General features: G+C 57.1%; 1 protein-coding gene across 4 annotated transcripts; it reads right to left on the bottom strand.

Moving 5' to 3' along the window:
- Positions 1-354: 354 nt before the first annotated feature.
- CD151 (CD151 molecule (Raph blood group)) lies at positions 355-26,375 on the bottom strand. Of its 4 annotated transcripts, none has more exons than XM_029059421.2 (8): positions 26,271-26,375; positions 11,011-11,113; positions 10,715-10,906; positions 6,597-6,671; positions 4,791-4,895; positions 3,091-3,249; positions 2,140-2,226; positions 355-1,643 (listed from the first exon to the last, which is right to left on the bottom strand). In XM_029059421.2, the coding sequence occupies exons 2-8, from the start codon at positions 11,089-11,091 to the stop codon at positions 1,584-1,586; spliced, it is 759 nt and encodes a 252-aa protein (XP_028915254.1). In that variant the 5' UTR covers positions 11,092-11,113; positions 26,271-26,375; the 3' UTR covers positions 355-1,583. The 4 variants fall into 4 exon arrangements, with proteins under 4 accessions (XP_028915254.1, XP_028915256.1, XP_028915255.1 ...); XM_029059423.2 differs by lacking the exon at positions 26,271-26,375 and adding an exon at positions 11,433-11,531; XM_029059422.2 differs by lacking the exon at positions 26,271-26,375 and adding an exon at positions 11,427-11,530.

Genomic DNA, 26,375 nt, shown 5'->3' on the forward strand with positions numbered 1-26,375 from the left:
CCGTGACGTGGGACAACCTGATGACCCTGTATCTCCCCCAGCGCTTAGAACAGTGCTCTGCTCATAGTAAGCGCTTAACAAATACCAACATTATTATTATTACGAGCTAAACAGGTTGGACACAGTCCCTGTCCCCAAGGGGGCTCACAGTCTTCATCCTCAATTAACAGATTTGGGAATTGAGGCCCAGAGAAGTGAAGGGACTTCCCCAAGGCCACACAGCGGACAAGTGACGGGGCCAGCATCGGAACCCAGGTCCTCCTGACTCCCAGGCCGGGACTCTATCCACTAGGCCTCTGATGGCATTATCCTTCTTGCCCTTCCCCACGGCGCTATACACGGGGAGGAGGCGGGTTTCAGGCCGGAGAGGCGGGCTTTAATGCTGGGGGCGGGGTACGAGGCACACGGATAAAACAAAACAGCAGAAAACAATCGGTGTGCGCGTGTTCTCGGTGGGAGAAGCAGGCGGTGTGGGCAGGCCCGGGGTTTTGGGGGGAGATGGGAGAGGGTCGGGGGAGCCCCCCGCCCCAGCAGATCAGCAGGCCGCTTTCCCTTTTAAATAAAAATAAATAGTCCGAGGAGGCCGGAGGCAGCGGCCCCCACACGAACTTTGTGGACAGAGACTCAAGGCACTTAAACCGGGGAGGGGTCTTGGGGGTCATTAGGAGTGTGGCCGCCCTGCGGGACAGTTGGGGGAAGGGGAGAGGCCCACCCGGATCCATAAGGCGAAGGTGGGGACCCCCAGGAGACCAAGAACCCGTGGGGAGGAGGGTCTCCGCTGGATAATCGCCCCAAACGGGCGGGTGGCAAGGGGGCTGGTTTAACCCAAGCCGGCGATATCCCTGGTGTTCCTGGCCTCGCCGTGAGGCCAGCGGGACCCGGGAAGGGAATCTCCCGGCCCACAGCTTCACCGTCGTCTCCCCCGACCCCCGGCATGTCTTCCCGAGTCACGTTAGCATGATTTCCCGCCTCCGCCATCCTCTCCCCACCTCCCACGTCCCGCCAAGTCTTCCAGAGTCACGTTACCATAATTTTTCCTCTACCGCGCAGCCGCGAGGCGCAGGGAGTCGAGGTGAATCTTCTAAAGGCGTGTGAGGTGTGGGTTCTTGGGGGGCAGGGGATGGGTGGAAAGTTACAGTAGGCACCTGAGCAGGGGATGGGGGGGACGGGGAGACCTGGGGTACGATGGTTAAGGGAGGCGGTGAGGAGGCCGGATGTCCACGGTCCAGCGGAGCGTGAGGGGTAAGGCCCGGCGGCCTTCCCCTCCCCCCGCGTCCGCCGGGCCGGTCAGTAGTCTGGGCTTAGGCCATTTTACAGTGTCAACAACAGGAAGAAGCAATCAAGAGCTTAGCTCTGTCCTTCCCTTCCTCCCCCGCCCCATCCCCAGCTGCCCCCTGGTCCCTGCCCCCCCGGGAATGGTGCTACCACTAGGCCCGGGGTGGGGAGGAGGAAGGGGGAGAGGACCCCCGCCTCCCATCACTGGTGGTCATCCCCCCACATCTGACCCAAGGTCGCGGAGAACGGCGGGAGTGGGGAGGGAGGGATCCGCCGGAGGGGTGGGCGGGGAGAGGGGTGGGCGGTGTCTAGTAGTGTTCAAGCTTCAGGCTCTTGTACAAACAGCAGGTGAAGATCATGCCGAAGATCTGTGGGAGAGCGGGGGCGGTCAGTCGGTCAGTCAATCCTATTTACTGAGCGCTTACTGTGTGCAGAGCACTGTACCGAGTGTTTGGGAGAAGATGATAATAGAACAGTAGAACAGACACACTTCCTGCCTACCACCAGCTTCCAGTCATTGGGCTGGGGGGGTGGGATGCGGGCCGGGGGGAGGAGGGGGTTGGAACGGGCAGGCTGTAGGGGGGAGGGGACAGGCATTTAGTAAAGCGCTCTGCCCACTGTGGGCGCTCAATAGATACAACAGACTGACTTCCCCTCGGGTTACTGAGGTGAAGAGGGAGTCGGGCCTTCAGCTCCGTCTGGCCAAAAGTGACCTCCATCCCCGTGAGGGGGGCGGTCATCCTCCTCCTCCTCCTCTTCCTCCTCCTCCTCCCACTTGTCTGCTTCAGCTTCCTTCTCCTCCTCCTCCTCCGCTTCCTCCTTCCCCTTCCCCTCCAGGTCCTGGCGGGCACCTAGCCACCTCACCTGCACGCAGGCCACGCCGATGCCCACGGCCCCGATGATCTTCAGGTGCTCCCGGATAAAGATCTCCAGCTTGGTGATGCAGCCGCCCTAGGAAGTTGGTGGGTCGGGGGAATGACGACACGGGAGAAACTGGTGACATCACCCCTCCTCCGCCTCCCCGTTTCCAGAAACTGCCCCCAGACCCTCATCCTGCCAACACCCCCCAACCCACACACAGAGTCTGTGGGCAGGAAACATGTCTACCCACTCTGTTGTACTGTCCTCCTTCCACAATAATTATTATTATGGTATCTGGTAAGCGCTTACTATGGGCCAAACACTGTTCTAAGCACTGGGGGAGATCCCACGTCATCAGGGGGTCCCACGTGGGGCTCCCGGTCTTCATCCCCATTTTGCAGATGAGGTAACTGAGGCCCAGAGAAGTTAAGTGACTTGCCCACAGTCACACAGCTGACAAGTGGTAGAGCCGGGATTCGAACCCACGACTTCTGACTCCCAAGCCCGGGCTCTTTCCACTGAGCCACGCTGCTTCTCTAGCCGTCTAGTGCTCTGCACACAGGAAGTGCTCAATAAATGTGTGCACTGGGTGATGCCCATGCCCAGCTGTCCTGTTCCGGTTGGCCCAGAGCCCCAGCTCATTAGGGGGTCGTTGGGTGCCCCGCCCTCTGCCCTCTCCTAATAGTAATAGTGATGGTATCTGTTAAGTGTTTACTACGCGCCAGACACTGTACTAAGCACTGGGGTGGTTACGAGCTAATCAGGGTGGGCACAGTCCCTGTCCCACATGGGGAGTCCCAGTCTCAATCCCCTTTTGACAGATGAGGGAACCGAGGCCCAGAGAAGCGAAGCGATTGGCCCGAGGTCACCCAGCAGACGAGGGGCGGAGCCGGGAGTAGAACCCAGGACCCGGTGACCCCCAGGCCCGCGCCCTAGCCAGTAGCCGTGTCGCACCTCCACTTTGTAGATGTTGGAGGCGTGGTCCCGCTGGCCGCAGCCGTCCACGATGGTCTTGCAACAGCTGTCGGGGAATTTACGGTTGTTGGCGTCGCCGGACTTGATCCAGAGGCTGTCCTTCCAGTCCTCCGAACTGTTACTGCCGCAGCACTTGAACTGCACGGGGCCGGGGGAGACGGAGACAGGGTCGGGGGAAAGTCCAGAGACCCCGGGGCCGGGGCAGACCCGGGGCTGGGGGAGACGGCCTGGCCGGGGGAGACCGGGCCGAAGAGGGGCTGAGCCTGGGGGGCTCCGGTGGGAGAGGCGAGGCCGGAGGCGAGTCCGAAGATAGGCTGGTCCCCTCTAGACTGTGAGTCCGTTATTATTATTGTTATTATGGTACTTGTTAAGCCCTTACTATGGGCCAGGCACCGTACTAAGCGCTGGGCAAATCGGGTTGGACACCGCCCCTGTCCCACATAGGGCTCACAGTCTTAATCCGCATTTTACAGATGAGGGAGCCATAGAAGTGAAGTGACTTGCCCAGGGTCACAGAGCAGGCAAGTGGCAGAGCCGGGATCAGAACCCGTGACCCTCCGACTCCCAGGCCCCGGCTCTAGCCACTACACCAAGTTCCTTCCCGTTACGGGCAGGGAATGCAACTGCTAATTCTGTTGGATTGGACTCTCCCGAGCGCTTAATACAGCACTCTGCATACATTAAGCGCTCATTAAATACCATGGATCGACTGATTGGGGGATCGGCCCGGAGAAGCACGGGGTCAGGCCTGAGCGCGGAGGCGGCGGGGGGGAGGGACAAGGCCAGAGGTGAGTCCAGAGACAAGACCGGGATACATCTGGAGACAGTTGGGGGAGAGACCAGGTCGGGGAGACTCCGGCTCGGAGATTAATCTAGAGACGGTGAGGGGAGAGACAGGGCCAGGGGTGACCCCGGAGACTGAAGAGGGAGAGATAAGGCCAGAGGTGAGTCTGGAGACGATTGAGGGAGAGACCGGGACAGAGAGACGCTGGGTCAGGGGTGAGCCTGGAGACCGGAGGGGGAGAGAGACCGGGCCGGGGAGATGCCGGATCGGGGAAAACACAGAGACGGCGAGGGGAGAGACAGGGCCAGGGGTGAGTCCAGAGATGGGGAGGGGGGAGAAACAAGGCCGGGGGTGAGTCTGGAGACGGCCGGGGGACAGAATGGGCCGGGGAGACACAGGGTCAGGGCCGAGGGGAGTAGATTGGGCTACGGGTGAGTCCAGAGACAACGTGGGGAGAGACCGAGCTGGGGAGAGACTGGGTCAGGGTTGAGACTGGAGACAGCGGGTGGAGAGACAAGGCCGGGGTGAGCCCGGACACAGCAGGGAGAGACACTGGGTCAGGGGTGAGCCCAGAGACAGCAGAAAGAGACACTGGGTCAGGGGTGAGCAGGCGGAGAGAGACAGCGGCGGGTGAGCCCAGAGATGGCAGGGCGAGAGGTGACACCGGGGGTGAGCCCAGAGATACCTCAGAGACACCGAGTCAGGGCTGAGTGCTGAGACGGGAGGGGGAGAGACAAGGCCGGGGGTGAGCCCAGAGACGTCAGGGGGAGAGATAACACCGGAGGTGAGACCAGGCCCCCAGAAGCCTGAAGGGGGGCAGAGCATCGTGTCCCCAGCCCGGCCCCCTCCCCTTCCCCGGGCCCACCCCCCGCCCCGGGCCGATATCTCCACCCACCTCCTGCTGCAGCTTGTCCACGGCGCTGGTCACCCCCGCAGCCCCCGGCTGCCGGTACTTCTCCGTCATTGTGGACTTCAGCCCGCTCTTCAGCTCCTCGTTCATCTGACCGCGGTCGATGGACGGATGGACAGAGGGAGGGAGGGACGCGGTGAAGAGGGGGAACCGCGGCGGGCAGGGGGATGGTGAGGAGAGGGGGACAGAGAGGGGAGGGGGACGGCCAGGGCAGGGGGCGCCGGGCCAAGGCGAGACCCAGGAAGAACTTTCCAGGAAGGGGAAACAGTCCCCAGAACGGGTGTTCGCGTGGACGCGCCGCCCTGCCTGGAGACAGGGGGATGGACAGGACGGCCCCTGGAGAGCCTGCCAACCCTTCCCTTCCCACCCCGGCCCCAGGGCTCGGCGCTGGGCCCGAGGCTCCTCCTGCAGGAGGCGCCCCTACCAAGCAAGCGCTTAGTACAGTGCTCTGCACATAGTAAGTGCTCAATAAATACTATTGAATAAATGAGAGAGACAGAGACGGGGTGAGGGGAGAGAGAGAGAGATGGACAGGGAGAGAAAGTGAAGAAAGCCAGAGAGGAAGAGAGAGGCAGAGACAGAGAAAATTAAAGAAAGGGCATCTGGGTTCTAATCCCACTTCAGCCAAGTCCTTCCTGTGTGACCTTGGGCAAGTGACTTCACCTATCTCTGCCTCAGTTTCCTCTTCTGTAAAATGGGGGCTTAATCCCTGTTCTCCCTCTGCCTTCGTCCGTGAGCCCCTTGGGGTCCCGATGATCTTGTGTAACATAACAGAATAGGTTGAATTACACTGTAAGCCCCATGGGGGGCTGTATCTGATCTGATTAACTTGTATCTACCCCAGTGCTTAGCACAGTGCTTGACACAAAGGAAGCGCTTAACAAAATACCATAATAACGCTCACTCCCTTCTGCTTCACCCTGACTTGCTCCCTTCACTCATCCCGACGCCCAGCCCCACACCACTTATGTCCAGATCCGTCATTTATTTCTTTCTATTAATGCCTGTCTCCCCCTCTAGACTGTAAGCTCACTGTGGGCAGGGAATGTGTCTGTTTATTGTTCTGTTGTCCTCTCCCAAGTGCTTAGTGTACAGTGTTCGGCACACAATAAACGCTCAATAAATACGAATGAATGAATGAATAATAATAACTTTACAATTAAAAAGCACTTAATAAACACAATAAAAAAAGTGTGGCCTAGTGAATACAGCCTGGGCTGGGTTCTAATCCCGGCCACATGTCTGCCGTATAACCTTGGGCAAGTCACTTAACCTCTCTGTGCCTCAGGTACCACATCTGTAAAATGGGGATCAAGACTGTGAGCCCCACGTGGGACAGGGGCTGGGTCCAACCTGTTCATCTTGCGTCTCCCCCAACGCTTAGTAGAGTGCCTGGCACATAGTAAGTGCTTAACGAATACCTTAAAAAAAATCATCATCATCATCATCATCATCATAAAGAGGAATGAAAGAAAAGGGAGAAGGAGAAAGGGAGAGGAAGCAACACAGCAGTAGAGAAAGAAAAAGACAGAGAAAGGAGAGAAAAGGGGAGAGAGAGGAAAGAGAGAGAAAAGAGAAAGGAAAGAAAGGAGAAAGTGGAGAGAGAGAGAGAAGGTGGGAGAAAGAGAGAAGGGGGAGAGAGGAAGAGTAAAGGAGAGAAAAGGGAGAGATGAGAGATACAAGAGAAAGATGAGAGAGAGAAAGGAGAAAGAAGGAGAGAGAGGAGAAAAGAGAGAAGAAGAGAGAGATAGGAGAAAGAGAAAGGAGGAAGGTGAGGGTTGGCAGTGAGACCTGCTGATGGCTGACGTAGGCGAGGATCCCGGCCAGGATTTCCAGGAGGAAGATAATGAGCAGCAGGATAAAATACTGCAGGGAGACACAGGAGGAAGGGGTTGGAGGGAGACCAGGGCTCAGACCCCCCGACCGGCCTTGTCTTCTCTCCCCTACCTCGCCCCAGCTGAGCGCCACCAGCCAGGAACGGGCTCAGACCCCGGCCCGGCCCTGCCCGGACTCGCCCCCCGCCCCGCCCTGGGCACCCGTCATTCCTCCTGGGGGCCCCCAAGGCGCCGGGCTGGGAAGGAGGTGTGCCGGACCCTCCGCCCACCCCCTCCCCTGCCGTGGCCCGTAGCCAGACCCAGGCAGCCCCCCCGGCCCCTCCCCACCCTCTGTGGCTCCTAGCCAGGCCCTGGCACCCCTCAACCTTCCCCACCCCCCGTGGTCTCCAGCCAGGCCCTGGCACCACCACCGGCCCCTTCCCCTGTGTCACCCACAGACCCGGGACATCCCGGGGGTGAGGGGTGGCGAGAGGGTGACCCTGCCGGGCAACCGGCCAGGCCAGAGGGAGCGTCCCCTCTCACCCCCACCCACCCAAGACAAAGCCACAGGGTCCGGTCCCAATTCCGGGGAGAGGCCTCGGAACTCTGACCCCTTCCCCCTCCCCGTCCACCCCCACAGTTGGCGGGGGAGACGGGGGTAAACCAGACTCTCACCCCCACCTCTCCAGAGCAGCTTCTCCAGGGGGACCCTGGACCGCCCCCCACCCACTCACCCCCTCACACTCCCCTTCCACCGGCTCCGCCCCCCAGCCCGGGCAGACAAAGACCTTTATTCTCCAGACACCGCTGTGTGTTGGAGGTTTTGGGGGGTGGGAGGGGGAATCACCTGCCCCCCCCGGGGAACAGGCTGGGGAGGGATCACCAGGGAAGACACTGAGCTTATTGTCCAGAGACGGACGGACAGACACCAGGCCGACCCTCCCCACTTCCAGCCCCCCGGGGCCTCGGCGGTGGGAGTGGGAATGGACTCTTCCTTTCGCCCCGATTTGCTTTCTGCCCCCTCCAGACTCCTTGTGGGCGGGAACATTGTCTCCCAACTCTGTTCGATTGTCCTCTCGTTCATTCGATCGTATTTACTGAGCGCTTACCGTGTGCAGAGCATTGTCCTAAGCCCTTGTGAGAGAACAAGCGCTTAGCAGAGTGCCCTGCCCACAGTAAGCGCTCAATAAACACGACTGAACGAATGAATAAACAATACAACAAGAAACAGATCCATTCCCTGCCCAAGGTGCACTTACAATCCAGAGGCCGAGACAAGCGTCTAAGTGCTCGGCCTTGTCGAGGACACGTCTCCTCCAGGGAGCCTTCCCTGATTTAAGCCCCCTTTTCCTTTTCTTCCACTTCCTTCTGCGTCGCCCTGACTTGCTCCTTTATTCAGCCCCCATCCCAGCCCCACAGCACTTATGTCCATAACCATAATTTATTTATTTACACTCATGTCTGTCTCGCCCTCTAGACTGTGAGCTCATTGTGGATGAGGAATGTGTCTCTTCTACGGTTCTACTGTCCTCTCCCAAGCACTTAGTATAGTAAGCGCTCAATAAATACGACCCATCTGCACCTCTTGCTCTCTCCCCCACTACGCCATGCTGCTTCTCTACTTCTCTATAATTATTATCATTAGTATTAGTATTATTCTCCCCCCATGCTCAGCCCCCAACCCCCCAGCACAGCATTATTAGAGAGAGCCATCTAGTGATAATAATAATGATAATCGTGGCATTTGTTAAGCACTATGTGCCTGGCACTGTACTAAGCGCTGCACATACAAGGAAATCAAGCTGGACGCAGTCCCTGTCCCATGTGGGGTTCACGGTTCCAATCCCCATTTTCCAGATGAGGGCACTGAGGCCCAGAGAAGCGAAGTGACTCACCCAAGGTCACACAGCAGACAGGTGGCGGAGCCGGGATTAAAACCCACGACCTTCTGACTCCCAGCCCCGTGCTCTAGCCACTCCGCTACACTCCTTCTCTAAAATGGTGATGCCGAGGCTTCGTACATGGGAAGCGTGCGTTCTGCCACTGTGCTAAATCCCCCTGCAATCACTGCATGACCCGATGTGGAGGGAGGGCAGGGGAAAAGGGAGGGAGAGAGAGACCCCCCCCCCCCAAAACCCCTCACCCCCGGGGGTCACCCCCAGCCCGGGACACCAGGACCCTGGTCTGCCAGCCTCACTGGGGATCCAGCATGGCCGAGTGGAAAGAGCCCATGGCCTGGGTTTCAGAGAACCTGGATTTTTTCCTTTGGTTGTTTTTTTTTATGGTATTTGTTAAGCGCTTACTATGTGCGTGTCTTTTCTATTATGGTACTTGTGAAGCACTTACTATGTGCCGGGCACTGTAATAATAATGATGGTATTTGTTAATAATAATGTTGGTATTTGTTAAGCGCTTACTTCGTGCAGAGCACTGTTCTAAGCGCTGGGGTAGATACAGCGTAATCAGGTTGTCCCAAGTGAGGCTCACAGTTAATCCCCATTTTACAGATGAGGTAACTGAGGCACAGAGAAATTAAGTGACTTGCCCACAGTCACACAGCTGACTGGTGGCAGAGCCGGGATTCGAACCCATGACTTCCGACTCCCAAGCCCGGGCTCTTTCCACTGAGCCACGCTGCTTCTCAAGTGCTTCCTACGCGTTGAACACTGTTCTAAGCGCTGATAATAATAATGATGGCATTTGTTAAGCGCTTACTATGTGCAAAGCACTGTTCTAAGCGCTGGAGAGGATACAAGGTGATTAGGTTGTCCCACCTGGGGCTCACAATCTTCATCCCCATTTTACAGATGCGGTCACTGAGGCCCAGAAAAGTGAAGTGACTTGCCCAAAGTCACACAGCTGACAAGCGGCTGAGCCGGGATTTGAACCCATCGCCTCTGACTCCCAAGCCCCGGCTCTTTCCACTAAGCCACGCTGCTTCTCTAATAATAATGATATAAATATAATAATAATGATGGCATTTGTTAAGCGCTTACTAGGCGCTAAGCACTGTTCTAAGCGCTGGGATAGATAACAAGGTGAACAGGTTGTCCCACATGGGGCTCACAGGCTTAATCCCCATTTTCCAGATGAGGGAACTGAGCCACAGAGAAATCAAGTGACTCGCCCAAAGTCACACAGCTGACAAGTGGCAGAGCTGGGATTAGAACCTACGACCTCTGGCTCCCAAACCCGGGCTCTTTCCACTGAGCCACGCTAAGCGCTGGGGTAGATCCAAGATAATCAGGTTGAACACAATCCCTGTCCCACGTGGGGCTCACAGTCTCACTCCCCATTTTCCCGATGAGGGATCTGAGGCCCAGAGGAGCGAAATGACTTCCCCAAGGTCACACAGGAGATCACCTTGATTCTATTTATTTGCTATTGTTTTACCGAGATGTTCTTCCCCTTGATTCTATTTATTGCCACTGTTCTGGTCCGTCTCCCCCGATTAGACCGTAAGCCCGTCAGAGGGCAGGGACTGTCTCTATCTGTTACCGATGTGTAGATTCCAAGCGCTCAGTACAGTGCTCTGCACATAGTAAGCGCTCAGTAAATACTATTGAATGAATGAAAGTGGCAGAGCCGGGATTAGAACTCAGCTCCTTCTGAATGCCAGGCCTGGGTTCTACCCACTAGGACATGCCGCTCCCCTAATCTAATCCCGGCTCCGCCATCTGCCTGCTGGGTGGCCCTGGGTGTGTCGCGTTACGTCTCTGTGCCTCCCAAACGTCATCTGTAAAAACAGGATCAAAACCGTGAGCCCCGTGGGAGACAAGGACCATGTCCGACCTGTATTTACTGAGTGCTTCCTGTGTGCAGAGCACTGTAATAATAATCGTGGCATCTGCTGAGCGCTTACTATGTGCAAAGCACCGTACGCAGCGCTTGGGAGAGGACAACAGAACAATGAACGGACACATTGCCTGCCCACAACGAGCTTATAGCCTGGAGGACACTCGATGACTTTGCATCTACCTCAAGCGCTCAGAACAGTGCTTGGCGCACAGGGAGCGCTTAACAAGTACCACAAGTATTAGAATGATTATTAAGTGGGGGCAACGCAGAGGTCCCGTCCCCCCCCCCGGCACCTACCAGTCTCAGAAGGTTCCTGCGTTCCTTGAAGGTGGCACAGCAGCCCAGGATGCCCGTCACCATGACGACGGCACCGGCCACCACCAGGAGGTAGGCGGTGGCCGTGTAGAAGTTGGACGCCAGCAGGCTGATGTAGTCGCTCTTGAGGGCCACGATCCAGATGCCCACGGCCATCACGCCCAGCCCTGCCAGCTGGAGACCAGGGTCGGTTGTACCCGGCCAGGAGCGGGGGCTTCCCTCCTCCCACGCCAGCCCCGGGACCCCCTCCCCGCGCCCCCCTCGGGGGGGACCCTTACCCAGAAGCAGCAGTTGAAGACGAACAGCAGGTATTTGAGGCAGACGGCGCCACACGTCTCCTGCTTCTCGTAGTCGCCCATCTCGGCGGCCCGGGCGGGGTCTCTGGGGGCAAAATGGGCACCTGAAGCGGAGCGGGGAGGGGACGCAGCGCCGTTTCCCAGCTGGGGAAACTGAGCCCCGCCTGGGCCGCGGGTTCAGAGTCCCATCGCCAGGGGAACCAACCCCCCGGGCCCCGTTTCCCGCCCACGGCTGGCACCCGGGCGCCCACGGGACTCTCTCGCCGGACCCGGCCGGAGGTCAAGCCGGCCAGCCCCCCGCCTCCGGGCGCCTCGCTCCTCCCGCCTCATCCCTTCCCAGCCTGGATGGACAAAACCCACCCTTCGCCCACCCCCAACGGGCCCGGCAGCAGGCTCACCCCCACCTCCCTGCCCGGCCCGGTACCAGGCCTGAGCCAGAGGCCCCGGAGCGGAGGTCCGGGGTGACCCCCCGGAGGCCTGTCTCCCCCGCCGCCGGTCCCCAGACCTGCAACGTGACCGGGGAAGGGGCCGCCGGGGAGAAGGCGGAGGGGGGCAGACTGGGGACCACCGCCCACCCCGGTGCCCGCCCGGCCCAGCCCGGCCTCCCCCGGCATTCCCCGGCCTTGACGTCACCCGGCGGCAGGAACCAGCTGGCCCCAGACGGGGAAGGGGGGTGATGACAGGAAAGGTGATTTCATTGTCTAAGTCTGTTTTGGGGAGAAACGGGATAGTGGACCTTCCCCTCCCCTCGCTCGGGATCCCCCCCCCCCCACCTGTCTCCCCCAGCCCGGCTCCAAACCATTCATTCATTCGATCCTATTTATTGATCGCTTACTGGTGTGCAGAACACCGTACTAAGCGCTTGGGACTGCGAGCTCGTCTCTAGACCGTGAGCTCCATTCGAGTAGGGAATGTGTCTGCTTGTTGTTCTACTGTCCTCTCGCAAGTGCTTAGTACAGTGCTCTGCACACAGTAAGCGCTCAATAAATACGATTGAATGAATGAATGAGAGGACGATAGAATGACCAAACACATTTCCTGCCCACAATGAGCTTACAGTCTAGAGGCACATAGTATTAAATTATTTACTTAGTAATAATAAGAAAAATAGTAATTTGGCACTGAAGTGCTTACTATGTGCCAGGCACCGTACTGAGCGCTGTGGGGGAAGTCAAGCATATCGGGTCGGACACAGTCCCTGTCCCATACTATGCTCACAGTCTTAATCCCCATTTTACAGATGAGGTCACTGAGGCCCAGAGAAGTGAAGTGACTTGCCAAGCCACACAGCAGACAAATGACAGAGCTGGGATTCGAACCCACGACCTTCCGACTCCCAGGCTCGTGCTCTATCCGCTAATCCGTTCTGCTTCTTCCTAAATGCCTGTCTCCTCCTCTAGACTGCAAGCTTGTTACGGGCAGGGAACGCACCTACCAACTCTGTTGCACTGTGCTCTCCCCAGCACTTAGCCCAGTGCGCTGCACATTGTAAGCGCTCAGTAAATCCCACCGATTGAGTAATCAGCCTGTGAGCCCCGTGAGGGACAAGGACCGTGAACGACCTGATCATCTTGCCATCCGCCCCAGCGAGAGGCAGCGTGGCTCCGTGGACAGACCCCGGGCGTGGGAGCCGGAAGGTCCTGGGTTCTAATCCCGCCTCTGCCACCTGTCTGACGTGTGACCTCGGCCAAGTCACTCCTAGCTCAGGCCAGGATGCGGCTTTACAAAAGCCGGGAAACCAAGCCCAAGCCCAAGGGATGGGGGGATGGGAAGGTGGAGGTACGCACGAGGCCCGGGGCGGGGGGCAAAGGGTGGGGTGGGGGGGAGGAAAAGAGGGGAACGGGGAAGCGGGGGGCTACCGGGGGACCAGACACCCCCCCCAATTACAGCCTCAAATGCCCACACAGCCCCAACCGCCCAACAACAATCCCCACAGTGCCATTCGTTAAGCGCTTAATAATAAAATAACGAGGATCGTTATCATGGTATCTCTTAAGCGCTTACTAGGTGCCAGGCACCGAACTAAGCGCTGGGGTGGATACAAGCAAATGGGGCTGGACCCAGTCCCTGTCGCGGGTGGGGCTCGCCGTCTCCAACCCCATTTTCCAGAGGAAGGAACTGAGGCCCGGGGCGGTGAAGCGACCTGCCCAGAGCGGACAAGTGGCGGGATTTTTAGAACCGTTTACCGGGTGCCAAGCCCTGTACTAAGCGCCGGGGGAGATTGGAGAGGATCGGGGCCCCACAGGGGGTTCGGGGTTCGAAGGCCCCGGGGGCCCGTCCTCCGTCGCTCGGCGGCACGGGCTCCAACGCTCGGGTGCTCCGGCGCTCGCTCCGGGCCATGGTTCTTCAGCAGGGCGAAACCAGGCTTGCTCAATCCCACTTGGATGCCGAGACGGGGAGGGGAAGGAGAAGGGAGGGGCCAGGGCTCAGACATCGCTCATTTCTTTCCCCTGCTCTTTGTTAGGCGCTTACTACGCGCCAGCCACCGTACTAAGCGCCGGAGTAGACACGAGCTCATAAAAATAACACTAATAATAGTATTCGTTCCGCGCTCGCCATCTACCAGTCGCTGTTCTAAGCGCTGGGGTGGATACAAGATAATCAGGTTGGACACAGTCCCCGTTCCACCTACTAACGACCATGGTATTTGGTGGCCTGGGTTCTAATCCCGGCTCCGCCACGTGTCGGCTGTGTGACCTCGGACAAGTCACTTCACTTCTCTGGGCCTCATTCGTTCGCTCGAATTTACCGGGCGTTTACTATGCGCAGAGCACTGTACTGAGCGCTTGGAATGGACAATTCGGCAACAGATAGAGACCATCCCCGCCCAGGAACGGGCTCGGTTCCCTCATCTGGAAAATGGGGATTGAGACCGCGAGCCCTACGTTGGACAGGGACCGGGTCCGGCCCGATTGGCTTGCATCCCCCCCGTCCTGCGCTTAGTACAGTGCCTGGCACATAGTAAGCGCTTAACAAACACCACAGTTATCCAGCGCTCAGTACATGGCTCTGAAGCCAGTAAGCACACAATAAATACTATTACGATTCATTGAGGGCAGCCAACGGGTCCGTTTGTTGTTCTACTTGGCGCAGGGACTAGAGCACAGGCCTGGGAGTCAGAAGGACCCGAGTTCTAATCCCGGCTTCTCCTCTTTCATTCGTTCTTTCAGTAGTATTTATTGAGCGCTTACTATGTGCAGAGCTCTGTACTAAGCACTTGGAACGTACAATTCGGCCACGGATGGACACAATCCCTGCCCAGTGACGGGCTCACAGTCTAAACGAGTCTTGTCTAAAGAAGTCTAAAGCAACCTTGTCTGCTGTGTGACCTTGGGCAAGTCGCTTCACTTCTCTGGGCCTCAGTTACCGCATCTGGAAAACGGGGATCGTGACCATGAGCCCTTCGCGGGACAGGGACTGTGTCCGGCCGATTAGCTTGTCTCTCCCATTCATTCATTCATTCAATCGCACTTATTGAGCGCTTACTGTGTGCAGAGCTCTCTACTAAGCGCTTGGAAAGTACAATTCGGCAACAAATAGTGACAATCCCTGCCCAACAACGGGCTCACCATCTAGAGAAGCGGCGTGGCTCAGTGGAAAGAGCACAGGCCTGGGAGTCAGAGGGCATGGGTTCGAATCCCGGCTCGGCCGCTTGCCAGCTGTGTGACTGCGGGCAAGTCACTTCACTTCTCTGAGTCCCAGTTCCCTCATCTGTAAAATGGGGATGACGACTGGGAGCCTCACGTGGGACGACCTGATGACCCTGTATCTCCCCCAGCGCTTAGAACAGTGCTCTGCACCTAGTAAGCGCTTAACAAATACCAACATTGTCATTATTATTATGATCAGAAGTCTAGAAGTCTCCCCCAGCATTTAGTGCAGTGCCTGGCACACAGAAAGCGCTTAAGAAACAGCACAATTATCCAGCGCTCGATAGGGGGCTGGGCACACAGGAAGCGCTCAATAAATACGACTGAATGGAGGAATGAGGTCAGCAGCGTTCACGGGGTGCGTCTCCTTTAACGGCAGGCGGAGCGGTGGCAGGGTGGGTGGGTGGGTGAGTGGGTGGGCGTGGAGTGCCCGGCAACAGCTGGCTTTAGGCCGGAGTTCCCGGAGACCGTTGCCCAGGGCAACCTCTGGCCCGGCGGCCCACCCTTCCCCACCCAACTGACCCAGACCGACTGTCCCTCCTTCGGGGTTCCCCCAGAACCGGCCCCTCGTCCCAGGAGCCCGAAAACAGACGCGCTCCTGGCAGGTCCTCCCCCTCAGCTTCCCCTTCATATCCCACAGACGACTCCTCTCTCCCTGCCGCTTAATAATAATAATGATGATGATGATGGTATTTGTTAAGCGCTTACTGTGTGCAAAGCACCGTTCTAAGTGCTGGGGGGAATACAAGGTGATCAGGTTGTCCCACGTGGGGGTCACCGGCTTAATCCCCATTTTACAGATGAGGGAACTGAGGCATAGAGAAGTTAGGTGACTTGCCCAAAGTCACACAGCTGACAAGCAGCAGCGCCGAGCTTAGAACCCATGACCTCTGACTCCCAAGCCCGGGCTCTTGCCCTTGAGCCACGCTGCTTCTCAAGGCTGCTTAAAGCCTTATCGAAGGCCCCCCCCTCCTCCAAGAGGCCTTCCCTGATTAAACCCTCCTTTCCTCTTCTCCCTCTCCCTTCTGCGCCACACTCGGACTTGCTCCCTTTATCAATAATAATCATTATTATGGTATTTGTTAAGCGCTTACTACGTGCCAGGCACTGCATTCATTCAATCGTATTTATGGAACGCTTACTGTGTGCAGGGCACTGGACTAAGCGCTTGGAATGGACAATTCGGCAACAGAGAGAGACCATCCCTGACCAACCCTTAGTCTAAACACTAAGCCCTGGGGTGGATACTAGCAAATCCAGCTGGACACAGTCCCTGTCCCCCTTGGGGCTCAAAGTCTCAATCCCCCTTTTAGAGATGAGATGACTGAGGCCCAGAGAAGTGAAGTGACTTGCCCAAGGTCTCACGGCTGACAAGTGGCGAAGCCAGGACTAGAACCCATGACCTTCTGACTCCCAGGCCCGGGCTCTAGCCACTACACCATGCAGCTTATTCATCCTCCCGCTCCCAGCCCCACAGCACTTTAATAATAATGATAATAATAAAAATGACGGTATTTGTTAAGCGCTGACTACGTGCCAAGCACTGTTCTAAGCACTGGGGTAGATACGAGGTCATCGGGTTGCCCCCCGTGGGGCTCACAGTCTTCATCCCCATTTTACAGATGAGGTCACTGAGGCCCAGAGAAGTGAAGCGACTTGCCCAAAGTCACAAAGCCGACAAGTGGCAGAGGCGGAATTAGAACCCATGACCTCTGACTCCCGGGCCCGGGCTCTTACCACTGAGCCATGCTTCTTTGTCCATATCTGTCATTTTATTTATTTGTATTCATGTCAGTCTCCCCTTCTAGGCTGTGAACTCATTATGGGCAGGGAATGTGTCTTTTATATTATTCTATTGTTCTCTCCCAAGCGCTTAGTGCTCTGCACACAGTAAGCGCTCAATAAAAACGACTGACTACAGAAAGGAAAATCTCTTTGGCAAAGTAGAGAGCAACACACCTACCAATTCTGTTGAATAACAGTAATAATAACTGTTAATAATAACAGTTATTATTACTGAATAACAGTAATAATAACTGGAGAGAGACAGAGATTGAATCCCCATTTTACAGAGGAGGAAACTGAGGCACAGAAAGGTGAAATGGCTCACCCAAGGTCACCCAGCAGACAAGTAGCAGAGCCGGGATGAGAACTCGGGTCCTCTGATTCCCAGAACCGGGCTCTTACCGCTAGGCCACGCTGCTTGCCACTCGCCCAAACGTTCAGCACAGTGCTCGGCACGCAGTAAGTCCTCAATAATACTAATAATAATGTTGGTATTTGTTAAGCGCTTACTATGTGCAGAGCACCGTTCTAAGCGCTGGGGGAGATCCAGGGCCATCAGGTTGTCCCACGTGAGGCTCCCAGTCTTCATCCCCATTTTACAGATGAGGGAACGGAGGTCCAGAGAAGTGAAGCGACTTGCCCACGGTCACACGGCTGCCAAGTGGCAGAGCCGGGATTCGAACCCATGACCTCTGACTCCCAAACCCTGGCTCTTTCTACTGAGCCACGCTGCTTCACTGCCAGAATCAATGCTACGGATTCTGCAGGGCATAGAGGATAGAGCACAAGCCTGGGAGTCACAGGGATCTGGGTTCTGGTCCCAGATCCGCCGGATGTCTGCTGTGTGATCTCGGGCAAGTCTTTTCACTTCTCCATGCCTCAGTTTCCTCAACGATAAAATGGGGCTTGAGACCATGAGCCCCACTTGGGGCAGGGACTGTGTCCAACCTGATTGGCTTGTATCACCCCAGCGCTCAGTACAGTAACTAATAATAATAATGATGGTATTTGTTGAGCGCTTACCACGTGCCAAACGCTGTTCTGTGTGCTGGGAAAAATACGAGGCGATGAAATCGTCCCCCGCGGGGCTCCCAGTCTTCATCCCCATTTTACAGATGAGGTCACTGAGGCCCAGGGAAGTGAAGCGACTTGCCCAAAGTCACACAGCTGCCACGCAATGGAGTTGGGATTAGAACCCCCGACCCTCGCGTGGCTCAGTGGAAAGAGCCCGGGCTTGGGAGCCAGAGGTCGAGGGTTCGAATCCCGGCTCCCCACCTGTCAGCTCTTTGTGGGCAAGTCACTTTACTTCTCTGTGCTTCAGTTCCCTCCTCTGTAAAATGGGGATGAAGACTGGGAGCCTCACGTGGGACAACCTGATGACCCCGTACCTATCCCGGCGCTTAGAACGGTGCTCTGCACATAGTAAGCGCTTAACGAATACCAACATTATTATTATTATTATTACTACCAAATCCGAGCTCTTGCCACAAAGCCACGCTGCTTCTCTAGCCCCTAGTGACCGTTTAACAAATACCACAATTCTTATCACTACCAGGGGAGGGAAGGGGGGGGGGGGTGTCTCACCAGTAGTCACCGATTTCACTGACTAAGCGCCCCCTTCTTCCTCTTCTCCCACTCCCTTCTGCGTCGCCCTGACTTGCTCCTTTTATTCATTCCCCCTCCCAGCCCCGCACCCCTTCTGTCCCTATCTCCGATTTATTTTATCTGTACTGATGTCTGTCTCCCCTCCTCTAGACTGTCAGCTCCTGGTGGGCAGGAAATGTGTTCAGTTTATTGTTTTATTGTATTCTCCCAATGATGATGCCGATGACGGTATCTGTTAAGCGCCTACTATGTGCTCGGCATTTAATAAAAGCGCAATATAATGCTCTGTATCCTTCTAGCAACATCCACCATCGGGAAGCAACGTGGCTCAGTGGGAAGAGCCCGGGCTTGGGAGTCAGAGGTCGTGGGTTCGAATCCCGGCTCGGCCACTTGGCAGCTGGGTGACTGTGGGCGAGTCACTTCACTTCTCTGGGCCTCAGTGACCTCATCTGAAAGATGGGGATTAACTGTGAGCCTCCCGTGGGACGACCTGATGACCCTGTATCTACCCTTAGAATGAATGCTCTGCATGTAGTAAGCGCTTAACAAATACCAACATTATGATTAGACCGTAAGCCCGTCAATGGACAGGGACTGTCTCTATCTGTTGCCGATTTGTGCATTCCAAGTGCTTAGTACAGTGCTCTGCACCTAGTAAGCGCTCAATAAATACTATTGAATGAATGAATGAATGAATGAGAGAAACGTCTCAAGACCCTCCCCACTACTAATCTGTGAGCCTGTTGTTGGGCAGGGGTTGTCTCTGTTGCTGAATAGGACTTCCCAAGTGCTTAGTAATAATAATAATAATGTTGGTATTTGTTAAGCGCTTACTCTGTGCAGAGCACTGTTCTAAGCGCTGGGGTAGACACAGGGGAATCAGGTTGTCCCACGTGGGGCTCACAGTCTTCATCCCCATTTTACAGATGAGGGAACTGAGGCACAGAGAAGTTAAGTGACTTGCCCGCAGTCACACAGCTGACAAGTGGCAGAGCTGGGATTTGAACTCATGAGCCCTGAGTCCAAAGCCCGTGCTCTTTCCACTGAGCCACGCTGCAATAATAATTATGGTATTTGTAAAGCACTCACTATGTGCAGAGCACTGTTCTAAGCGCTGGGGTAGACATAGGGTAATCAGATGGTCCCACATGGGGCTCACATTTTTTAATCCCCATTTTTCCAGATGAGGTAACGGAGGCACAGAGAAGTGAAGCGACTTGCCCAAGGTCACACAGCAGACAACAAGTGGCGGAGCCGGGATTAATAATGTTGGTATTCGTTAAGCGCTTACTATGTGCAGAGCACTGTTCTAAGCGCTGGGGGAGATACAGGGTCATCAGGCTGTCCCCCGTGGGGCTCACAGTCTTCATCCCCATTTTACAGATGAGGGAACTGAGGCCCAGAGAAGTGAAGTGACTCGCCCACAGTCACGCAGCTGACAAGCGGCAGAGCTGGGATTAGAACCCACGACCTCTGGCTCCCAAACCTGGGCTCTTTCCGCTAAGCGACGATGCTTCAGGAACACTTAGTACAGTGTCCGGCACACTGGAGGCGTTCAATACATACGACTGAACGAACGAACGGCCCCGGCCGCCCACCCCCAACTTCCGTCGCCCCGGATCTTCCCCCGGGGACTGTGGGAATCCAGCCCGAGGTCAGCGACTCCGGACCAAAATAAGTCGGGAATAGCAAGCCGGTGAGCTCACGGGCCAAAGGGCCTCGGCCCCGTATCCCAGAGCTGGTGGCCTGGGACCCCCGGCCCAGCCCCCGCCCCCATCCTCAGCCAGTGCTCCCGGGAGGACGGGCTCAGCCATGTGAAGCAGTGTGGCCTAGTGGCTAGAGCCTGGGCCTGGAATAATAATAATAATAATAATGAAACAATAATAATAACGATGGTATTTGTTGAGCGTTTACTATGTGCCGATCACCGTTCTAAGCGCTGGGGTAGATACGAAGTAGCCTGGTTGTCCCACGTGGGGCTCACAGTCTCCATCCCCATTTTCCAGATGAGGTCACTGAGGGCCAGAAGTGAAGTGACTTGCCCAAGGTCACACAGCAAGGCAAGCGGCGGAGGCGGGATTAGAACCCACGTCCCCTGTGACTCCCAAGCCCGCGCTCTTGCCACTAGGCCGTGCTGCTTCTCTTGGAAGTCTGCTTCCGCTTGGAAGTCAGAAAGAAGGACCTGGGTTCTCTGGTATTTGTTAAGCACTTAGAATGGGCCAGGCACCGGACTAAGCGCTGGGGTGGATACAAGCAAATCGGGGTTGGCCGCAGTCCCTGTCCCACGTGGGGCTCACCATCTCAATCCCCATTTTCCAGATGAGGGAACTGAGGCCCAGAAAAGCGAAATGACTTGCCCAAGGCCACACGGCGGACAAGAGGGCTGGAATTAGAACCCATGACCCTCTGACTCCCAAGCCCGGGCTCTAATAATGGTAATGGTGGTATTTAAGCGCTTACTATGTGCCAAGCACTGTTCTTAGCGCTGGGGGGGAATACAAGGTGATCTGGTTGTCCCACGTGGGGCTCCCTGTCTTCCTCCCCATTTTCCAGATGAGGTCACTGAGGCCCAGAGAAGTGAAGCGACTTGCCCCAAGTCACACAGCTGGCAAGCGGCGGAGCCGGGCTTAGAACCCATGACCTCTGACTCCCAAGCCCGGGCTCTTTGCACTAAGCCACGCTGCTTCTCTAGCCACTAGGCCATGGGGCCCACCCCCAAGCCTGCTCAGAATAATAATAATAATAATAATAATAATGTTGGCATTTGTTAAGCGCTTACTATGTGCCAAGCACTGTTCTAAGCGCTGGGGGAGATACAGGGTCATCAGATCGTCCCACGTGAGGCTCCCAGTTAATCCCCATTTTCCAGATGAGGTCACTGAGGCCCAGAGAAGTGAAGTGACTTGCCCAGAGTCACACAGCTGCCAAGTGGCAGAGCCGGGATTCGAACCCATGACCTCTGCCTCCCAAGCCCGGGCTCTTTCCACTGAGCCACGCTGCTTCTCTAATAGTGGTATTTGTTATGTGCTTACTATGTGCAGAGCACTGTTCTAAGCACTGGGGGATACAAGGCGATCGGGTTGTCCCACGAGGGGCTCAACAGTTTTAATCCCCATTTTACAGATGAGGGAACTGAGGCCCAGAGAAGTAAAGTGACTTGCCCACAGTCACAGAGCTGACAAGGGGCAGAGTCGGAATTCGAACCCATGACCTCTGACTCTCAAGCCCAGGCTCTTTCCACTGAGCCACGCGCTCCCGGTCTTCATCCCCATTTTCCAGATGAGGTCACTGAGGCCCAGAGAAGTGAAGCGACTTGCCCAAAAGTCACACAGCCGACCAGTGGCGGAGGCGGGAGTAGAACCCACGCCCTCCGACTCCCAAGCCCGGGATCTTTCCACTAGGCCACGCTGCTTCTCAGAGAAGTGACGTGACCGACCCAAGGTCACCCGGCAGACAATAATAATAATGTTGGTATTTGTTAAGCGCTTACTATGTGCAGAGCACTGTTCTAAGCGCTGGGGTAGACATAGGGGAATCAGGTTGTCCCACATGGGGCTCACAGTCTTAATCCCCATTTTACAGATGAGGGAACTGAGGCCCAGAGAAGTTAAGAAGTGACTTGCCCACAGTCACCCAGCTGACAAGTGGCAGAGCCGGGATTCGAACTCATGACCTCCGACTCCAAAGCCCGTGCTCTTTCCACTGAGCCACGCTGCTTCTCTAATAATAATGAGCGCATCTGTTAAGCGCTTACTGGCAAGCACTGTTGTGAGCGTCGGGGTAAATACAAGGTGACGGGGTTGTCCCTCGTGGGTCTTAATCCCTATTTTACAGATGAGGGAAGCGAGGCCCCGAGAAGTGAAGTGACTCGCCCAAAGTCACACGGCAGACGGGTGGCGGAGCCGGGACTAGAACCCACAACCTTCTGACTCCCGGGATCGTGCTCGATCCACTCTGCCGGGCCGCTCATCCCCTCCTCCGTGTCCTCAGAGGCCCCCTCCGCTGCCCGGCCGAGCTGGCTTTTGTGGCGATAATAATAATGATGTCGGTATCTGTTAAGCGCTTACTATGTGCAGAGCACTGTTCTAAGCGCTGGGGGAGATACAGGGTGATCAGGTTGGCCCACGTGGGGCTCAGGGTTTCAATCCCCATTTTACAGATGAGGTAACTGAGGCACGGTGAAGTGACGTGCCCACAGTCACACGGCTGACAAGTGGCGGAGCCGGCATTCGAACCCATGACCCAGAGGCTCTTTCACCCACTGAGCCCCACTGGCAGGGGGATGGACGGACTGAGGGAATTGGGCGGAGCGGGAGACCAGCCCAGAGGCATCTCACTGGAAGCAGCGTGGCTCAGTGGAAAGAGCCTGGGCTTGGGAGTCAGAGGTCATGAGTTCGACTGTTGCCAACTTGTTCATCCCAAGCGCTTAGTACAGTGCTCTCTGCACCTAGTAAGCGCTCAATAAATACTATTGAATGAATGAATGAATGACTCCCGGCTCTGCCACTCGTCAGCTGGGTGACTGCGGGCAAGTCACTTCACTTCTCTGGGCCTCAGTTCCCTCATCTGGAAAATGGGGACTAACTGTGAGCCTCCTGTGGGACGACCTGACGACCCTGTATCTCCTCCAGCGCTTAGAACGGTGCTCTGCCCGTAGTAAGCGCTTAATAAATACCAACACTATTATCTCAACCCCCCCCCAGCGTCGTCGTCCCCCTCCCTGGCACGGGCACGGGCAGCCCCGAGGCTCGGCCTGATGCCGGCCGTGCCACCCCCACCCCCTCACCGCCTCAGCGGATTCTCTGACTGCAGCAGGGCGGATTAAGATCAGACCGTCAGGATGTCCGTCCCTGACTAAGCCCTCGCTTCCTCTTCTCCCCCACCCTCCGGCCTCAATCTTACACTTGGATTTGCACCCTTTATTCAGTCAGTCGTATTCGCTGAGCGCAGACGGTGTGCAGAGCACTGTACTGAGTGCTTCGGAGATGACGGTAAAATAATAATAATGAGTGGCATGTAAGCGCTTACTATGTGCCAGGCCCTGTTCTGAGCGCTGGGGTAGATACAAGCAAATCGGGTTGGCCGCAGTCCCCGACCCCCTCGACGTCTCAACCCCCATTTTACGGATGAGGGAACTGAGGCTCAGAGAAGTGAACCGACTTGCCCGAGGTCACACAGCGGACAAGCGGGGGAGGCGGGATTAGAACCCACGACCCTCTGACTCGCAGGCCGGGGCTCCAGCCACTCGTCATGGGGGAACAGGGGTGGGGGAACAGGGGCCCGGGGAAGGGCGACCCAGCGCCCAGTACAGCGAGAAGCAGCGCGACTCTGTGGATAGAGGCCGGGCCTGGGAGCCGGGAGGAAGTGGGTTCTAATCCCGCCTCCCGCCACACGTCTGCTGTGTGACCTGGGGCAAATCACTTCACTTCTCTGGGCCTCGATCACTTCATCCGTAAAACGGGGATAAGAGCGTGAGCCCCACGTGGGCCATGTACCGTCCAACCCGATGAACTCGTATCTACCACCGGCGCTTAAAACAGTGCTTGGCACATAGTAAGCGCTTAACGAGCACCAGAGTAAAAAAATATAAATAGAGTGCTCTGCACACAGTAAGCGCTCAATAAATACGCCTGAATGAACGAAAGGGTGGATGGGAAAATCTCCTCCCCAGCCAGGAGTCAGGGGGATGGATGAGGTCGGTCTACTCATTCGTGTTTACTGTGTGCACAGCACTGTACTAAGCAGTCTCCACCCACCCACAGGATGTAATAATAGCAATAATAATAATAATAATACCTACTCAGTAATGAGAAGCAGCGTGTCCTAACGGAAAGCACCCAGATCTGTGAGTCAGAGAACCTGGGTTCTAATCTCGTATCCGTCGCTTTGCCTTGCTGTGTGACCTTGAGCAGGTCACTTTACTTCCCTGGGCCTCGGTTCCCTCCTCTGCAAAATGGGGATTCAATCCCTGTTCTCCCTCCTACTTAGACTCTGCGCGCCAAGGGGCGCCTGATGATCTTGAATTTACTCAGATGTTTAGTTCGGTGTCGGGCACATAATTAGTGCCTAATAACCACAATTATCGATATCATTACTATTATTATTATTATTATTATTGCCTATTCTCCGTCCCACTTAGACCGCGAGCCCCATGTGCAACGGGGACTGTGACTGACCTGAGAATCTTCTTCTACCCCAGCACTTAGGACAGTGCTTGGCATACAGTAAACACTTAGATCCCCTAGTTATTAGTAATAATAATCCAAAATAGTACCCGTGATATTTATTAAAGGCCTCCTATGCGCTAAGCACGGTCCTAAGCGCTGGGGTAGATACAGTGCCGCCTCACGTGGGGTTCTCGGTCAAAGGGGAGGGACACAGCGGGGCTCAGTGGATAGGGCAAGGAGGACCTGGGTTCCGATCCTACCTCTGCCATTCTTATTATTAACGGGGACCGTTAATAATCGTTAGAGAGGCAGCGTGGCTTAGTGGAAACGGCCCGGGCTCGGGAGTCGGAGGAGGTGGGTTCTAATCCCGGCTCCCCCTCTCGTCTGCTGTGTGATTCGGGGCAAGCCACCTCACATCTCTGCGCCTCAGTTCCCTCATCTGTAAAATGGGGAAGGAGACTGTGAGCCCCACGCGGGACGACCCGATGACCTCGCAACCGCCCCAGCGCTCAGAACGGTGCTTGGCACCTAGGAAGCGCTTAACCAATACCATCGTCATCATCATCCCATCCGCTCAATAGCATTTACCGATTCAGTCGTATTTACTGAGAGCACCGGAGAGAGTACGACATAACAGACACACACCCCCGCCCACAACAACGACCTACGGTCTAGACAAATCCCTGCTGTGTGACCTTGGGCAAGTCACTTCCCCGTGCCTCAGTTCCCTCGTCCGTAAAACGGGGATGAGAATGCGAGCCCCGTGTGGGACAGGGGCTGCGGCCAACCGGGTCGACCTGGATGGACCCCGGCGTTAGAGGGGGGCTGGGCACATAGTAAGTGCTTAACAAGGACCATCATTATCGTTACTATTATTATTACTATCATTATTATTAATAATAAGAACAGGGATCATAGTATCCCCCTTTCACTGCTTCCTTGGCCTCGGGGGTCTCTCACCTCTGAGTCCAGGAGTGGGGCTGGGGGGGAAGCAATCTCCGCTGGGTGGCCAGAGGACCCCCCCTCCCCAAATTCCCACTCCCTCCACCCCGGGAACTGGGAGTCTTCCCCTCTAGACCGCAAATTCCTTCGGGGCGGAGAAAGTGTCCGGCGACCCCGTCCCGCTGGCCTCTCCCGAGGGCCTGGCGCAGTGTTCCGCACACAGCGAGCGCTCGGCAGAGGCCCCCGGGATGTCCCCCGGCCGGTCCTGACGGTGTCCGCCGCGGGGGGCCGGGGCGGCCCCTCTCCCCAGCATTTCCCTGGCTGGGGTCCCCCGGGGATACCGAGGCCCGGGAGGGGGAGGGGAGGAGGGGCCGGTGGGAGTGGGGGGCTCCCCCGGGGGGCCGGGGGCAAGGGGGCCTGGGGGTCCGGAGGGACTGGCCGGACTGGAGGGACTGGCCGGCCGGAGGCCTGGGGGGCCGGGGGGCCGGGCCGTCGGGGGCAGGGGGGCCGGGGGGCCCGAGAGGCCGGACGGCTGGGGGGCCGGACGGCTGGGGGGCCGGAGGGGACTGGCCGGCCGGAGGCCTGGGGGACCGAGGGGCCGGGGGGCCCGGGAGTTCCGGGGGTCCGGCCCGCTGGGGGTCCGGGGGGCTTGAGAGGCCGGACAACCGGGAGGCCGGGGGGCCGGAGGGACTGGCCGGCCGGGGGTCTGGGAGCTCGAGGGGCCGGGGGGCCCGGGGGGCCCGACAGGCCCGACAGCCGGGGTCCCGGGGGGCTGGGGGCCGGAGGGACTGGACTGTCGGAGGCCTGAGAGGCCGGACAGTCGAGGGGCCGGGGGTCTGGGGGGCCGGAGGGACCGGCCGGCCGGGGGTCCCGGGGGTCTGGGGTCCGGAGGGACCGACCGGCCGGGGGTCCGGGGGGCGTCCGGGGGCCTGGGCGGCCTGGGGGGCTCCGGGGGTCCCGAGAGGCCGGACGGCCGGGGGCCCGGGGGGCTCCGGGGGGGTCCGGAGGGCCTGGCCGGCCGGAGGCCTGGGGGGGTCCGGGGGATCTGGGGGTCAGGGGGACCGGGGTCCCAGAGGGCCCACGTGGCACTCACCGGTGGGCCGCCCGGAGGAGGAGGAGGAGGAGGAGGAGGAGGAGGACGGGAGCGGACCGCGGGGACAACGGGGACCGGCAGCAGGGGCGAGGAGGGCGAGGACGA

This window comes from Ornithorhynchus anatinus, chromosome 3 (genome assembly GCF_004115215.2).
Source record: "Ornithorhynchus anatinus isolate Pmale09 chromosome 3, mOrnAna1.pri.v4, whole genome shotgun sequence".
In the NCBI taxonomy this organism is placed as follows: domain Eukaryota; kingdom Metazoa; phylum Chordata; class Mammalia; order Monotremata; family Ornithorhynchidae; genus Ornithorhynchus; species Ornithorhynchus anatinus.